This window comes from Elephas maximus, chromosome 5 (assembly GCF_024166365.1).
Source record: "Elephas maximus indicus isolate mEleMax1 chromosome 5, mEleMax1 primary haplotype, whole genome shotgun sequence".
Lineage (NCBI taxonomy): Eukaryota > Metazoa > Chordata > Mammalia > Proboscidea > Elephantidae > Elephas > Elephas maximus.
The window spans coordinates 111,651,470-111,669,528 of NC_064823.1; the positions used below are offsets into that span (position 1 = coordinate 111,651,470).

At 39.1% G+C, this 18,059-nt stretch overlaps 1 protein-coding gene across 1 annotated transcript in view; it reads left to right on the plus strand.

Annotated features, from left to right (window-relative positions):
* CORIN (corin, serine peptidase) overlaps nt 1-18,059 on the plus strand; it is a 320,896-nt gene that overhangs the window by 245,668 nt on the left and 57,169 nt on the right. The window contains exons 10-12 of the mRNA XM_049886291.1: nt 173-280; nt 13,515-13,746; nt 17,564-17,709. Of these exons, the coding sequence (XP_049742248.1) occupies nt 173-280; nt 13,515-13,746; nt 17,564-17,709 (486 nt within the window). The remainder of the gene's footprint in view (nt 1-172; nt 281-13,514; nt 13,747-17,563; nt 17,710-18,059) is intronic.

Consider the following 18,059-nt stretch of genomic DNA (forward strand, 5'->3'; position numbering starts at 1 on the left):
AAAAATTAGTCCAGAAAGTGTCTATTCAACATGTGTTCAATATTTGGGGAGAAATTGGAAGGAAATTAAAGTTGTGTCATTCCTCAGCTCCACCAGACATTCTTAATCCTTTAGATCCTAGTCTAAGGAATTTACAGATGATGAAAGTGAACGTGCCTCTCCCCCCTGGTAGGTCAGACCCCGTGTCAAGAAGGAGACCAAACATGCCTCCACAATTCCTGTCTTGATTCATGTGGCGGTAGCTCGCTGTGTGACCCGAACAACGGTCCGAGTGACTGTGGTAAGTACCACAGCTGACAATGCAATCACCATGTCAGGACTTGCCTTTAGCTTTTTTTCTTTCCTGTGGACTTTAAAATACTGTCTGGAATTCCTCCAAAAGCCTATACCTATTTTCCTTTTCTTTTCTAAAGGTTGCATGTGGTAGCAGAAAAGAAACAAAATGGTCTTCATTAACTTAAATCAGAAACAAATGTGTCATTGGGAAGGGGCTATAAATCCACATTGCTTAATATCATTACCATCACTTTCAACTCAACATCAGGTCCTATATATTATTTTCTTGGCTCCGTCTGCAAGCAGATGCTATCTTTCTTCCTTCTTAAAGCACAGTTTCAAAAATGGAAACCATCCAAGAAGCAAATATGAAGGTTGTCTAAATAGCCACATAGAACTTTGGCGGTCTGTCCTTTTAACAAAATTTATTCTCACCTTTCCAGGAACTTTGTCGACTTCTAATGATCTTGGAGAGTATGTTGATTTGTTCCAGTGACAGTGTAGCAGCTCCAAGTGCTATAAGCAGGTGGCTTTCTCTAAACAGGCTTTTTTGGAGGAGGAACTTTTGGGAGAAGACAGAAGGGAGTATGGTGAGGGCTTTGAACAGGCTCTCAAGGGAAATTTTAAATGAACCAGAAACCTTCCAAAGAGGCTGATTTATAGTAATGATTCCTTACTCCTGGGCCCTCCTTTCATATTCTACTCATTTCTATTACCTTTTATAATTTATTTTTCCTCACCTTTAGCTTGGGGCTAGAAATTTAGAACCAGGTCCATTAGCTTTTGGTTGGCAAATTGGTACTACTTTCTAACACACATCTCTCTCTAAGGCCTTTGGAATTTGGGAAGCTGAAAGGCTGAAGTCTTTGAATCTGCTGCAATTTGGGGGTCCAAGTTTTACTTGATGGCCTTTCTCAGTCAGTGGAGAACTTATAGGGACTGCCTCTGTAACTGTTAGGGAGTCTCAAGGGATGAAGAAAGTGGTCTGAGGAGGGGCTTGTGGGAGACAGCTGATGAAAAACCCAGTCAGGTCTTTTTGTTTGTTTGCATGAGTACTTAATAATTATTTGGCTGAAAGCACAATACCCAACTCTCTCTCCATTTCCAATATGAGAGAAGAGTCAGTGGGTATAGTGTTGCTGTTAAGACCTACTGCCATTTTGCTTGGTGGCACAGTGGTTAAATGTTAAGGCTGCTAACCAAAAGGTCAGCAGTTTGAATCCCAAGCTGCTCTTTGGAAACCCTATAGGGAGCAGTTCTACTCTGTTCTATAGGGTTGCTATGAGTTGGAATTGGCTCAACAGCAGCAGGCTGTTTTTTTTTTTTCTTAAACCGATTAAAGGAGCCCTGGAAGTGTAGTGGTTAAGAGCTTGGCTGCTAACCAAAAGGTCAGCAGTTAGAATCCACCAAGCTGCTCCTTGGAAACCCTAACGAGCAGTTCTCCTCTGTCCTATAGGGTCGCTATGAGTTGGAATGGACTTGATGGCAATGGGTTTAATGGATTTTAAACTGGTTAAATATATGTAATGTTGATTAAATACATATAATTAAATATATATACAATAAAACCTGCAAAAGTCAGAAACTGTGTAAGGCAGAAACCTGTCAGAGAAGGAAAATTCAAATATTTTCCACCAAAATAAGCAATGGCAAAGTGGTAAGACTGCACCCTGTCAAAGGCGAAAAACTTGTGAGACCCAGAAAAACAATGTAGTCCTGTTGAGTTCCGGCTTTCACAGGTTTCACTGTATATATGTCTGTATGTACTTTCAACATGTTATTGAGAGGGACCAGTCTATGGAGAAGGGCATCATGCTTGGTAAAGTAGAGGGTCAGCGAAAATGAGGAAAACCCTTAACGAGATGGATTGACACTGGCTGCAACAATGGGCTTGAGCATATCAACGATTGTGAGGATGGCTGGTGCAGTATTTCATTCTGTTGTACATAGGGTTGCTATGAGATGGAACTGACTTGATGGCACCTAATAATAACAACATATGTATATACAGGAGGGTTTAAGTCAAGAAATATTGCTACAAATTCACAGAGACTTTTATTAAACAAAAATACCAAAATGCAAAGCTATTGTTTCTTGACATATCCTCCATCTAGGTCTGTACACTTCTGAAAGCAGTGTTTCCGTCTCTCTAATTCTTCCCCAACAGTTCTTCAATCTTCGATTTCCACCAACTCAAAACAGCAGTTTCAGCATCCTCAAGGGACTCAAATTTTGTTTCTTTGAGTTTTGGGAACAAAAAGAAGTCTGAAGTTACCAGATAAGGGCTGTAGGCTGGATGGGGTAATGTTTCCCAACAAAATTCTCAAAGGACAGCCCTCGCTACCCCGAAGAATGAGCAGGTGCATTGCTGTGATGGAAACAATTCCTTGGCACAACTTTCCTGGCCTTTTCATCACCAATGCAGTTTTCGATTTTCTTAAAACTTCTTCATAATAAGCCCTGTGATCATCCTGTGTCCTTCGAGAAAATCTATCAAGATTAAAATAAAAAGAAATTCCAAAAAACTATTGCCATAACCTTCTGAGCAGTCTTCCCTCTCTCAGCCTATCATTGAAGTCTTCCTGGCCTTCCTTAAAATGCTTGATCCATCTGAAAACTGTTGTTTTATGTGGGGCAGCATTCCCATAAACTTGGTGTAATGCTTCAATGATTCGGGAAGATGTTCACCTGAGTTTTGTTAAAAATTTAATATTAGCCTTGATCTCAAAATCTTTTTTTTTTTTTTCCCACGGCACAAAAAGTATCCTTTTTTTTGAAGGCACCCTAACAAGGCTAAGGCAAGTGTATTACTGAGACAACTTGTCTGTAGCCCTCCACTGATTGCAAGACATGTTTAAACACATCTCGTTTGGAATAAACTCATGCATGTATGAACCGGAACCTCGTAGCAATACTTTTTAACTTACCTTCATATATATATGTGTATGTATATGTGTATATATATATATATGTGTGTGTGTGTGTGTAATTAGATTGTCATGAAACTTTTTTTGACAACTACACTTCATGCCAGGAAAAATGTAATGTATTGATGATACTCAAGAAAAGAACATGTCAGCCAAGGATTTGTATCCATAAAAACTAACCTTCAGGTATAAAGGGCACAAGCTATCACCAATATGGAGAAATCTACCAGAGAACAAGTTTCAGATAAACAAAGGAATTGAGAGGTATAGACTTATTGTAGAATTAAGAATAAATGAAAGTTATAAGGGAGAGAGGATGTAATGGCTATAACTGTTAATATGGATATAGTATATTGCAGTAGTTGAAAAATTCAGGGAAATAAGGGGAAGCTTATGCAAAAACCTTTTAAAGTTCTTCTCAGTAGTAACACTATTGATGGTAGTATTAGCCTCATTTCATTGAGACTGTTGTGCATGTGATGTGGTATAAAGTAAGTGAGTAATTATGGAATATTCTATTTCTATCAGACACCGTGTCTTTGAGAGCCAAGAATTCTTGGTTTGGAAAAACGAGCAGTGGATGTAATATAAACCAAAAATCCCATTGCAGCCTAGTCGATTCTGATTCATCGAAACCCTACAGGACAGAGTAGAACTGCCTCATAGGGTTGACAAGGCTATAATCTTTTCGGAAGCAGACTGCCAAATCTTTCTCTGCCGAGCCACTGGTTGGTTTGAACTGTTGACCTTTCGGTTAGCAGCCCAGCGCTGTTTAACCGCTGTGTCACCAGGGCTTCTAGATGGAATATAGAAGAGGTTAAAAAATTAAGTAGTCCTGAATGTGAAGTGGAAGTATTAGTAGGAAGTCAAGAATACATTATCTTAAAATATATATATACGTGTGAATATATGTATTCATGTGTATATATGTGTACACAGACACTCACATACACAGACACATGTATGTATTTCCTAGCTCTGTCCACTGAAAGGCCTAAGGAAAATGACTAACCCAGCAGCAGTGAGCATCCCTGATGCACCCAGACTGCAGCCCTGAACTACTATTTCCTATTAAAAGAAACTGGAAACCCTGGTAGTGTAGTGGTTAAGAGGTACGGCTACTACCATAAAGGTCGCCAGTCTGAATCCTCCAAGTGGTCCTTGGAAACCCCATGAGGCAGTTCTACTCTGTCCTGTAGGGTCAGTATGAGTTGGAATCAACTCAATAGCAATGGGTTTGGTTTTTTTTTTTTAATTAAAAGAAACCAGGAACTTTTTGGAGAAATGGCTGATTCTAGGCTTGGGGCAAAAAAATGTGTAAAATAAGCCTGGGACATCTTATCACATCAAGTAGTCAGGAAGCTATAAAGATTATGGTCATGTCAAAAGGATTCAGAGCCCAACCTGAAAAGGCTACCACTGGCTAAAGATAGGGGTGATTTGAACTTCCAAAGAAAATAATAGCATTCGATTGAAATCAGTCCCATAAAGAAACCTATTGCCATCTAATGACCCTATAGGATAGAGTAGAACTGCCCTATAGGCTTACCAAAGCTGTGATCTTTACAGAAACAGACTGCCACAAAGTAGCTGGTGGGCTCAAACAGCCAACCCTTCAGTTAGCCCCCAAGCACTTAACCACTGTGCCGTATGTTCAAATTCATACTTTTATAGTGATATTTAAAAATAACCATTGGTGACCTTTGGAAAGTGATAGGAAACCAATTCATTTGTGTTGAAAAGTTGTCATAAAGGGAAATAATCAAGGATTTTTTTTTACCTTTCCTTTATGAACACTACCGCTGCGTAAGCAAGCAAGTAGTAAGATGAGGGAAATTATCTCTTTTTAAAAGCATTGCTACCTAATAGGTGAAATAGATGATTGATTGAAGTAGAATATCACCATGCTGTAGCACGCAGTGAATTAATGCCTCAAGGAACTCAGCAACTACAGGTGCTGACATCACAAAAAGACAGAAGCCAAACATGGTGTGCCTTCCAATGAAAGAACACCACAGCCACCTATAGTCTTGCCAAAGGCAGGAAGCCTGATCAGTCCTCTGGATTCGCTTGCCAATTTTCAGGGACTAGAGAGGACAGGGGAACATGTTTAACCTCACCGGACTGTGAAGTCTGCATCATCCAAACTCTGACACGGTGTAGTGGTCAAATCCCTGGGTTCTTCTCATTTTGCAAAATCATAAGGAAAAAGAATGGATGGTGGCGCTATTATAAAAGATAAAAGAGCAAACAAGTTTTAAAAAGTGGTCAAGCTTTTAAACTATAGTATCTGCAGGGTTGCACATTTAGGTAATAAAACTGTAAAGAACTGCCTGGAAGTGATAACTGAAACTCAGTGATGATTCTGAGGGAAAAGGAGCAGGTCTAGATGGGACAGGGTACATGGAGGGGTTTCTGGAGTGTCTGGAAAAGTCTGTTTTTGTGTAAGAATAAACTTTAACATGTATATTAAGTAAAAAATATGTGAAATATTTATAATAAACTTTTATAGTTTAAATCAAACTATTAAATATTGATGAAGAGAAATTTAGAATATCTGAATGTTACATTTGCCACTGGATGTATTGACGGCAATGGGTGTGTGTGTGGGTAGAAAAGAGACATTTTCTCGTGAAAATGACCATCATTTCGTACATGATTTCCAGGGGCTTTCAGACATAACATGTTCTTGTCATGTCAATTACTTAACAGTCCTTTCTTGAGATTGAGTTTAACAAATTTTGATGTCAGATTTTGAAAGGTGAAATATCATTGAGGCTCCATCAGGGTCCTTTTTTAATTAAATTTATAAAACTTCGTCTATGTCCAGGACACTGTGCTAGGCACTGGCATCAAACTTGATTTCAAGCACAGTGCCAGTCTTGGGGCAGCCAAACGTCTTCACATGTTTGTGGTGAGATCGCCCTCTAGTGGCAGTCCTAAATCAGGATCATGAGTGAGTCTAATGCTTAAGGTGGAAAAGTTTATTGATATCATAAATCGTAGAATTTGGGTTTGACAGGTATCTTGAGAGTTTATCTTACTTAGCACTCTGTGAAGCATTCCTTATGAAGGAGTAAAACACAAGATTCAATCAACCTTAACACATTCAATAAAGATTTCCAGACTAATATATGACTGCATCTTAATCTTTTCATCTCCCTTAGCTCTGGAACACTTAGAGGTTATATCTGATCCCAAATCAAAAGCCATATGTTCTCCATAGATCCAAAGAGAGAAAAAGTATCCATGTATTATGTTCTATTAATCATCTAAATGAAATATACTGATTAAAAAGTTAACCTTGATGAGTGGTAGAAGGAGAGAAAGGAAGCGTCTGCAAAGAAAAATGATAGCACCAAAAATCTGTGTGAATAATTACATTTGTGTAAAAGTATAAGTATATTAAAGACATTAGGAAAAAATATAGACATAGAGCCACATCTACTGACTTGCAAGATGAATGTGATAAATAATTAAGCAACAAAGGCAAATCGAAGAGCAATAGTAATAGTACAATTCTACTTTGGTAAAAAAGAAACAAATAAAAATCCCTATTTATGTATGTGGGGAGCCCGGGTGGCATAATGGTTACGCACTTGGCTGCTAATCAAAAGGTCAGCCATTGGAACTCATACTTGATCCTTTGGAGAAAGAATTGACAGTCTGCCTCTGTAAAGATTTGCAGCCTTGGAAGCCCTATGGGGCAGTCCTACTTTGCCATATAGGGTCGCTATGAATCGGAATCAGCTTGACAGTGATAGTTATGGGTTTTTTTTTTTTTAATCTATGTAAGTAAATGCTAGTATGTATAAACATGAGGAAGTGACAGGTAAGGAAGGATACATGCCTGTGTGTTGGCTTTGATGGAAGGTGAGAGAAAGGGGAGTGGGCAGATGGTGAACTTTTTCTTTATATATCTTCATTTTTTTTTAATCGTACTTTAGGTGAAAGTTTAGAGCTCAAGTTAATTTCTCATACAAAAGTTTATACACATATTGTTATGTGACCCTAGTTGCAATCCCTATAATGTAACAGCACACTCCCCCTTTCCACCCCGGATTTCCCATGTCCATTCAACTGGCTCCTCTCCTTTCTGCCTTCTCATCTCGCCTCCAGACAGGAGCTGCTTGTTTAGTCTCGTGTATCTATTTGAACTAAGAAGCACACTCTTCACGAGCATTGTTTTATGTTTCATAATCCAGTCTAATCCTTGTTCGAAGAGTTGGCCTCGGGAATGGTTTTAGTTCTGGGTTAACAGAGAGTCTGTGGGCTATGTCTTTGGGGGTTCTTCTAGTCTCAGTCAGACAAGCCTGGTCTTTTTCCTAGAATTTGAGTTCTGCACCACACTTTTCTCCTGTTCCATCAGCGACTCTGTTGTGTTCCCTGTCAGGGCAGTCATTGGTGGTAACCAGGCACTATCTAGTTCTGATCTCAGGCCGATGGAGTCTCTGGTTTATGTGGCCCTTTTGTCTCTTGGGCTAATATTTAACTTGTGTCTTTGGTGTTCTTCAGTCTCCTTTGCTGTAAGTGGGTTGGGACCAATTGATGGATCTTACTTAGACAGTCTTGTACTTCAGGATAGATCTTGAAATGTTCTTTTTGATGATGAATGCAACACCATTCCTCTTCAAGTTGCCATTCCCAGCATAGTAGACCATATGATTGTCCAATTCAAAATGGCCAATATTTCAGCTCACTAATGCCTTTTTTTTTTTAATGCCTAGGATACCAATGTTTATGTGTTCCATTTCATTTTTGACCGTTTCCAATTTTCCTAGATTTATACTTTGTATATTCCATGTTATTATTATTAATGGATGTTTACAGCTTTTTCTTGTCATTTTAAGTCATGCTACATCAGCAAATGTAGGTCCCGAAAGCTTGACTCCATTCAGGTCATTAAGGTCAACTCTACTTTGAGGAGGCAGCTCTTCCCCAGTCATATTGTGAGTGCCTTCCAACCTGGGGGGCTTGTCTTCTGTCACTATATCAGAGAATGTTCTGCTGCTATTCATAAGGTTTTCACTGGCTAATTCTTTTCAGAAGTAGACTGCCAGGTCTTTCTTCCTAGTCTATCTTAGTCTGGAAGCTCACCTGAAACCTGTCTGCCATGGGTGACCCTGTTGATATCAGAATACCAGCGGCATAATTTTCAGCAACACAGCAACACTCAAGCCCCCACAGTAAGACAAACTGACAGACACATGGGGGTTTCAGTGTTTTAGTTTTGATTTATTTTTGTGACTTCCATATCTGGGTTGATATCTGGTTATTCTGTTCTGTGTTCTCATCTTGGATTGTTATCTGATGTTATTGATTCTCTAACTGGAGAACTTCTGTTAGTATTTCTTATAATTTTGTTTTGATTTTTACATATTCCCTTAACTTCTATTTACCTGAAAATGCCCTAATTTCACCATGATATCTGAGAGACAGTTTTGCTGGATATGTAATTCTTGGTTGGCAATTTTTTTCTTTCAAGGCTTTATATATGTCATCCCATTGCCTTCTTGCCTGCATGGTTTCTGCTGAGTAGTCAGAGTTTAGTCTTATTGACTCTTCTTTGTAGATGACTTTTTATTTATCCTAGCTGCTCTTAAAATTTTCTTTTTCTTTTGTTTTGGCAAGTTTGATTATAATATGTCTTAGTGACTTTCTTTGGGATCTACTCTGTGTGGGGTTCGATATCATCATGTTTTTCATGATATCAGGGACGTTTTCTGTCAACAAACTTTCAACAATTCTCTCTTTGTTTTCTTTTATCCCCCCCATTCTGGTACTCCAGTCACTTGTAGGTTATTCCTCTTGATAGAGTCCCACATAATTCCTATGGTTTATTCATTTCTTAAAATTCTTTTATCTGATTTTTCCTCAAATAAATTGGTGTCAAGTGCTTTATCTTCAACCTCACTAATTCAAACTTCCATTTCCTCAGTTTTACTCCTATAACTTTCTATTGAGCTGTCTAATTCTGAAATTTTATTGTTAATCTTTTGGATTTCTATTTGCTGTCTCTCTATAGATTCTTGCAATCTGTTAAGTTTGTCATTTTGGTCTTGTATAACCCTCTTAAATTCCTCTACTGCTTCATCTGTGTGTTCCTTGGCTATGTCTGCATTTTGCCTGTTCTCCTTCCTGATCTCTTAAAGAGCTCTGTATATTAATTTTTTTAACTCTACCTCTGGTAATTCTACTACTTTATCTTCCTGTTGAAAGTTTCTTGATTCTTTGTTTTGGGCAATTGCTGAAGCCATTATGATCTGCCTCTTTATGTGATTTAATATTGACTGTATCTCCAAGCTATCAGTAAGTTATATTTATTTTATGTTTTCTTGCTGTGGCCTAGCTTCTTGTTTTGTTTTCTTTTGATACGCCCAAATAGGCTGGTCATGTGAGCTACATTGATTATTGGCATCTTTGAAGCTCTCACATCCTGTCACCAGGTGATTAGAGCTGCTACTAGGTATGTAAGCCCAGGAGTCCGTTTACTTTTCTTGTGTGCATTCAGCTTAGGTGTCCAGTTGTTGGTCACTGAGTGTGTGGTACAGGCTCTCACATGCAGTCCTAGACAGGTAGAGCTATGTAGAGATGATTGGAGCAGGCACAGGTATCTGGCTGCTGTAGGGGGTTATGTGCTGAGCAAGGTAGGGGGCTGTCAGCTGCCCCTGAGTGCCTGGGTAGAAGGTGTGTCCCTGTTCCCTAGAGCACATAGATGGGTGGGTTTTGTTGCTGGACTTTGGGCACCCAATGCTGTTGGGTGTAAGGACTGGAAGGCACCACTTATTTTTGGACACCTGTCTTGGTTGGCTAGGTGGAATGGGTGGAGCCATCAGTCCTCAGGCCCTTAATGTAGGTAGATGAGGACCCCATTTAATGGGTAGGGTGGCGTCAAATGTCACGAATCTTCCACTTCTCAGCTGTTGCAGTTGAAAATAGGCTTCAGATATGCACCCTGTTGCTAATGAGGGCCTATGCTGTTGAGATAGGCCAACGCAGGTCTAGGCAGGGGTGAAAGGCATTCAAAGTCCGTGGACCCCTTATGCCTATGCCTAGGCAAAGGGGCTATGCCTGCTCTGAGGTCCTGGTTTAGGGGAGCTGGAAAATTATTTTTTCCAATTTTGTTATTTGTGAATTTGTTCCCTCTCCAAAGCTGGGAGAATGGCTCAGGGCAAGTGGTGGGTCCCACTCTGGCCCAGGGGTCGAGGCAGTTGCTGAAGCCAGACTAGGACTGGAGCAGAGTGGGGAGGGGGAGGGTAAATGGGAGAGGTACTTCCCAGAGGCAGAAGGGTTTTTTTTGATCCAGCATGGTAGGTTAGACACTTGCACTTAACTTTTGCAGATCCAGTGCTGCCTTCCCTGGTTCTGAATGCCTGTGTAAACTCTCTGCTGCTCATTTTCTCCCAGTGTAGAAGATGTGTCCCAAGTGGTAATGCCTGCCTCAGCCCATGTGTGCCGGCCGATCCAACCTGCAGTGTGCCAGCCAGGTCAGGTCTGGCAAATCCTCGCTGCTTCTGAACTGTCTCTCCCTTCCCCTGCCACGCAATCCAACTCCTTAACTTTGTCTTTGATGTTTAGGGCTCCTAGATTGTCACATATAATGGATTCACTTGTTTTTTTCAGGTTTTTGTTGTAAAAGGGAGCACAGGAAGTTTCTGACTACTCTGCCATCTTGGCCCTGCATCTGTGTTGTTTTTATTGTTGCGAGGAACATGTGTTCTTTTGTAATTTGAAAACATATGATATTTAAATGCTACTTTTCTCTCAAAATTGAAGGAAAATTATAAACTGAACCAACACAATACCTCCTCTGTCTCCTTAACCTCAAGATTACGCCAACTTTATAGTGTTACATCTTCCCCAGGAAAGAGAGTCATATTTGACTTGGTGTATAACACTTTTAATCTGGCCACCTTCAGTCTTCTTTTAGACATAATATCTGAGAAGCCCTCAGATACTTTTAATTGAAAAGTAGTCTCAGAGCTATTTTATTATTTCACCCTATTGCCTGTTGCTAATCTATTTGCATACCATTTCTTAGCCAAATAGTTAAGTTTAATTTGAATAATTATTTTTAATAAGGCGTGAAGTCTTTGGCCTGCCTGGACTAACTCTACTGAGACACTTGCTTGATTACCTCTTTCACTTCTGGGAATGTGGCACATCTACCTCAGGGAACCCAGAGGCAACAGGAAATCTCTCTGCCACATTCCCTCAAACCGATTCAGACCCCATTTATCTTTGTAAGACTTGCTGAGCCTCCCTTGCTCCACCTTGTCCCTTTGGGCTCCTAGCATTTTGTTTAATACCACTATCCTAGCCTCTTCATGGAACTGCTGGGTGGTGCAAATGTTTACTAACTGAAAGATTGATGGTTCAACCCCACCCAGAGGTGCCTCAGATTAAAAGCCTGATGATCTGCTTCTGAAAGTTCACAGCCTTGAAAACCCTATGGAGCAGTTCTACTCTGGAACACATGGGGTCACTAGGAGTTGGAATTGACTCAATGGCAAGTGGTGGTGGGTGGTAGCCTCTTCACATTATACTGCAGTTACCCACACATGTGTCTTTCTTCCTACCAAGATTGTGGAGTTCTTCAATGGTAGGGATTGTAGTTTTCATTATTTTTGCACTTCCATTGCCTAGAATAGTACCTGACATATTTTTGTTCCTCCTTCTTTCATTCTGACGTTGTGCTGGGTGCAGATTTTGAGATAAAGAGATAAAGTCTCATTTCTCAAAAAATCTCTGAATTGTATGGAAGAGACAAGTAAATGAAGAATACAAGTAGCAAGCAATGAGTGTATGACAGTAAAATGCCTAACATACTATGGCTCTCAGAAGAGACAAACATAACTCTTACTAGGAGGGGTGTGAGGAGAGTGGTTAGCCAGGAAGTCTTCTTGGAAGAGGGATTTATACTGAGTCCTGCAAGTCAAAGAGGGGTTAGCTTGCTGGAGAGAATGGAAAAGGACCATTCTAGGCAGTGGGTTCTGGATGTAACTGGCATCAAGAAACATGGCCACATTTGAAGGGGTGATTACAAGTATGCCAAGAAAAAAAGGAAGAGCAAACAGGATGCATGAAGGCATACAATTCTTAAAATACCTAGTGTCACCAAGGAACAGTATTCAGTGCAACAGAGATGCTGCTGGCAAGATGACTATAGGTAATGAGCTTGGCAATTTAGACTGTATTTGGATTGTGAAATAGCCTTGAATGCCATGTGTCATGGACTGAATTGTGTCCCCCAAAGATATATGTCAACTTGGCTAGGCCATGATTCCTGGTATTGCGATTGTCCATCATTTTGTGATCTGATGTGATTTTCCTATGTGTTGTAAATCCTACCTCACTGATGTTAATGAGGTAGGATAGGCAGCAGTTATGTTAATAAGGCAGGACTTAATCTACAAGATTAGCTTGTGTCTAAAGCCAATCTCTTTTGAGATATAAAAAAGAAGTGAGCAGAGAGACAGGGGGACCTCATACCACCAAGAAACAAAAGCCAGGAGAACTATGCATCCTAACTAGGGGATTGATGACAAGAACCTCCCTCCAGAGCTGACAGAGACAGAAAGACTTTCCCTGGAGCTGACACCCTGAATTTGGACTTGTAGCCTACTAGATTTTGAGAGAATAAATTTCTCTTTGTTAAAATCATCCACTTGTGGTATTTCTGTTACAGCAGCACTAGATAACCGAGACACCATGCTAAAGAGTTTGGATTGTATCTCATTGGTGAGTGGTGTCCAAACTCGGCCTCCTCTTGCTCTGAAATTTTATAGCCTTAATTTAATTTCACTGATCAACAATAAAGCATGTAGACAAGAGTCATCTAATTGCCTGTTTAACCAAACACACTGATTTTTTAAAAATGACTGCAAAGATGATAGGAGGTATACTAGTTTAGAAGGAATCAATAAATCAGAAGAAGAAAGTGAATTGAAGTGAATAAAGGGTATCATAAAAGCAAGTCACTTTCAGATAAGCTGTGCCAAAGGAAAAAATGAGAGCAAACTTTCCAAAATGTGCCTGCTGGGCCCTGTGCTAGCAGTTCTATACACAGGGGTGAGTCTTAGTTTGCTAGCAGCTTCATATTATTCAGAGATGAATCTTGGTTTTGTTAAGGCACTTCACTGAAAATTTCTTTTGCTATTACCAGAGAAATGTTATATACTACTTGCATTCTAGTCTTAGCTACTTTAAAGAAGGAAGGTAAGGTAGACTTCAATTTTGTCAGTTTTTAAACAAATGTTTTACCGTGAAATTTAAAATGCATATATATCTGTATGTGCATTGTCTTGCTAGGTCAATGTGAACCAATTACACTGGAACTCTGCATGAATTTGCCTTACAACCACACAAATTATCCAAATTACCTTGGCCACAGGACTCAGAAGGAAGCATCCATCAGCTGGGAGTCCTCTCTTTTCCCTGCGCTTGTCCAAACCAACTGTTACAAATACCTCATGTTTTTTGCTTGTACCATCTTGGTACCAAAGTGTGATGTGAATACAAGCCAACGTATCCCTCCTTGCAGGTAAGGTAACAGCGTCTCTCCCATGCATCCTCATTTTGCTTCAGGGAGAACCAAGGGTTTGAGGACTTGGTTGAGTTAAGGCAAAGTAAATATTGCTAAGGAACTCCATATTTAACAAATGATGTATTTAAAAGATAAATAAGATTTTGCTATTCAAATTCCAAACAAAAGAGATACAAACTGTTTTTGATAATAGTTCATGCACTCTAATCAAGTAAAATCAAACATGTTTCATTTTGGTGGATTGGAAGCATTTTTTAGAAAAGTGAGTTAGCAGAAAAGGTGTATCTGCCTCTTTCTCTGGCAACATCAATGTGTTCAAAATGCCTCATTCTGATAACACAAATTATAGGTATTACACAGAGAGCTCCACGATACCAACCTAACACAGATTGAATATTGCTGACATTTTTCTGCCTGTTTGAATGAAATAAGGTACAGCGTTTCAAGAGTGTAGCTTGGACTTTGGATGTGAATAATATCCTAGTGGTTATGATCACTGTCTGGAGTCTACTGTCTGAGTTCAAGTCCTGCCTCGTCACTAGCTGCAGTGTAGCCTTGGGCAAATTCCTTAGTCTCTCTCAGCCTCAGTTTTTTCACCTGTAAAATGCAACACTATTCACAATAGCCAAAAGGTAGACACAGCCTAAATGTCCATCAACAGGTGAAGGGATAAACAAGATGTGGTATATACATACAATGGAATATTACTCAGCCATAAACATAAATGAAATCCTGATGCATGCCACGACATGGACGAACCTCAAAAATAGCATGCCGAGTGAAGCCAAACACCAGGACAAATATTGTATGATCTAAGTCATAAGAAATATCTAGAAGAGGCAAGTCTATATAGAGACCTAAGTTTATTGGTGATTACCAGGGGCTGGTGGAGAGACAGACTCATTGCTTGGGGAACACTGAGCTTCTGTTAAGAATGATGGAAACGTTTGGAAACAGCGGTGCTGGTTGCACAACGAGATGAACGTAATTAATGTTGCTGAATTGTACATGTAAAAAATGTTGTAATGGCAAATGTTTTGTTGCATAAATATTTAGCACAATAGAAAAAAAAATCCCCCCGCCCTGGCCAAAAAATAGGGATAGCATCGTTTTCGGATTGGGTTGTTGTGAGATTAAATGAATGTGTGTACCTGTAAAGTACTTCCCATTGATTTTAAACCCCAAATAAACGATAGCTATGAGGATTTTGATAGATAAGACAGAACACGAGGGTTTAGTGGCAGTTTTGTCTCTCTGTATGCCCTGTGCTAGGGGTTATAGACAGAGAACTTGGCGTGTGCATCATGAATATCAGAGGTGGGCTGCTGCTGTCTTCAGGGCTGTTTTCCATCAAGTGGCGCATGTACAGATGTGCTTGCCTAAATATGAATGGTAACTGCAGAAACCATATGTTAGGATCAGAAATCATCTACAGCTTTAAGGAGAAGCAATAATACCAACATAGCAGACAGATGGAAAACAGTAAATTATACATTGAATATCAAATCGGTGACAAGGTAGACGCATCTACAGAGTCAGGAGAGGAAACAATAAAATTGCAGAATGACTTGGGGAACTGAATAAATTCTATACAGAAAGAAAAAATGTAACATTGGCTTGTGCAAAAATAATTCTGAAAATTTCTATTAAGGACTTTTTTAATTAGTAATAAAACATCTACCAGTTTATGTTAAAAGTTATTTTCTAGTCTCATTCCACTGTGGCTAAGCAATGTCAGTAAGAGCGGACAGTTCATTTTAATAGTAGTTTCCAAGTTCTTATATTTGACTTTTTCTCCCATATATATAAATTTTCCCTAAGGTAGTATTCTCTGGAATAAGTTTATATATCCAGATATAATTTAGAATTTCAGGGCTTAACTTTCATATTATAATGCCTAAAATGAATCTGATCTTGAAACACTATTCAATCAATATTTTGGTGGATTTCTTTTAGATACTTTAGTTTGTGTCTTAGGTGTATATACTCATTTTTTAATGAATTTTTTCTGATATTTGTTTATAAGAAAAAGTGATATTATGGCAATAATAATATGCTAACAAGTCATGAAGCAATACATGGTTGCTTTTGCCAAGCCTGTTTATTGATCTTAAAATTTAGTTTTTAAGATATGAGTCTGAAAAAAAATCCAACATTATAAAAAAAAAACCAACCAGTTGCCCTTGAGTCAGCTCGACTCGTGGTGACCCTATGTGCACTAGAGTAGGATTTTCAATGGCTGATTTTTCAGAAATAGCTCACCATGCCTTTCTTCTGAGGCATCTCTCAGTGGACTTAAACCTCCAATCTCTTGGTGGACAGCCAAGCAATTTAACCATTTGCACCACTCTGGGGCTCTGTTGAGCCCTTAAAGTATGCTAAATACATTAGGGTCCTTCTGCTGTCTCATGCTCACAATAACCTTTTGAGGGAGGCACGGACCATCAGAGCGGCTGCCTATGACTGAGTACTGCCCAGATTATGGTGAGAATGGTTCCCCTGGAGTTGTAATGCTGGATATTGTTATTTTCATTTTATAGAAAAATCAAAAATGGCAGAGTCAGATACTATGCAGTTTTCCATATAAGTAACGTATCATATAATCAAATTAGAATATCAGTAGTAATTGAACTATATACATGTTTTATAAATCTTCAACAAAACTATTTGGTCCATTAGACAGTTATTTATATAACTGAACTTTCCATTTTTTTGCAAATCTAACATGAGAAAGCCATGATTTCATCTTCCCACCCCAAATTTCTAAGCTAATCCAGCATCCAGTTATGCTCTGCCTTGACTCCAGACCTAAACTTGGAGCTGACCTTGAAACTTCTCCATTTTATTCTTAAGTTTTTTTCCCTCCCAGTTTGTGACTAGACTAGAGCTGACTTTTCTGGAAGACCTGCCCCACTGTATCTCAAAAATAAGAACCCGATTGAGATTAAGTTGTAGTTTAAAATCTAAAAATTTGAAAGGAAACAAGAAATTTGCCTAGGAACTTAGGTCATTTGTAATGACTTCATTAGGTCATTAAAAAAACCAAAATGACTATGTAACTAATTTCATTGAATATGTTGAGGGAAAACCATCTTTTTCCCCTCATAGAAAGTGAAATCTTTGGTGAGATCTGTTGATACTGTGATTTAAAAATATTCTGGGTACAAATGAGATACCACACATGAAAGCAGCCAGCACAATGTGTAGTATAGCTTAGCTTTTTAAAAAAATGTAAACCCCAAACTTTATTTTAACCAACTTGAGCTCATCATAGATAGGTTTGGGAGAAGTACTGAGCTTTTCAACAATATTGGTCTAAGTTAAAGAAGGGGAAGCAATATATTAAGGAAACTAGGGTGGCACACTCTCATGGCTGGTCACCTGAAGGAGCGACCTCTTTGGATAAAGGTGTTGGGTAGCTTCTGTGACCCTCGGTGGCAGATCATCCAAAATGTTATTGAGGACTTCCTTGCTTGTAACAAATGGGCTAGAGAATCTGCTGCAAAGACAGAAGAGAATGAGGAAGGCAAAGTAGAGAAGGGAAATTGTGTTCTGCCAACTTCCCTCTTTCCATCGCTGCAATGAAGTTCCTTATAGTGAAGGGACGTTGCTGGAATGTATTCTTTTTGAGGAGGTATTACTTGTTTTGGTTTTTCAAATGACTATTATATATGTACATCTCTCTACATATATTTGTATACACACATCACATACACCACAGTCCCACAGAATTAAAACCCTACATACATTACTAACATACCTCTCAGAAGTAGCCTTTTCTGCTTCTAATATTTTGTCTTCCTGGCTCTTTTAGAGCACTGTGTGAGTACTCCAAAGAACGCTGCGAGTCTGTTCTTGGGATTGTGGGCCTACAGTGGCCTGAAGACACAGATTGCAATCAGTTTCCAGAGGAAAATTCAGATAATCAAACCTGCCTAATGCCTGATGAAGATGTGGAAGGTTACTTTTTAAATTAATTACAGTGGGGTATCTATCATGGATGAACATGTCAGCTACCTTTTGAAGTCTCACTTTTTCCAATTTAGTTGACAATCAGGTTGTATAAGTGAGTGAATCTATGAATTGATTACAGTGAAGAATCTGGGGCTCATCTGTTAACTATTTTCATCAATTTAAAAATAAATTGCAAAAATGAATTTAATATTCCAGACATTTCCCATATTGACCACATTTAACTCATAGAGTCCATTATCCATGAATGCTGCTTTCATACTAGGGGTCCTGAAGGTAATGGGTGAACATTAAACCTTGTTTCTTCAAGTGCAAAGTATTCAGGGACCTTGGCAACA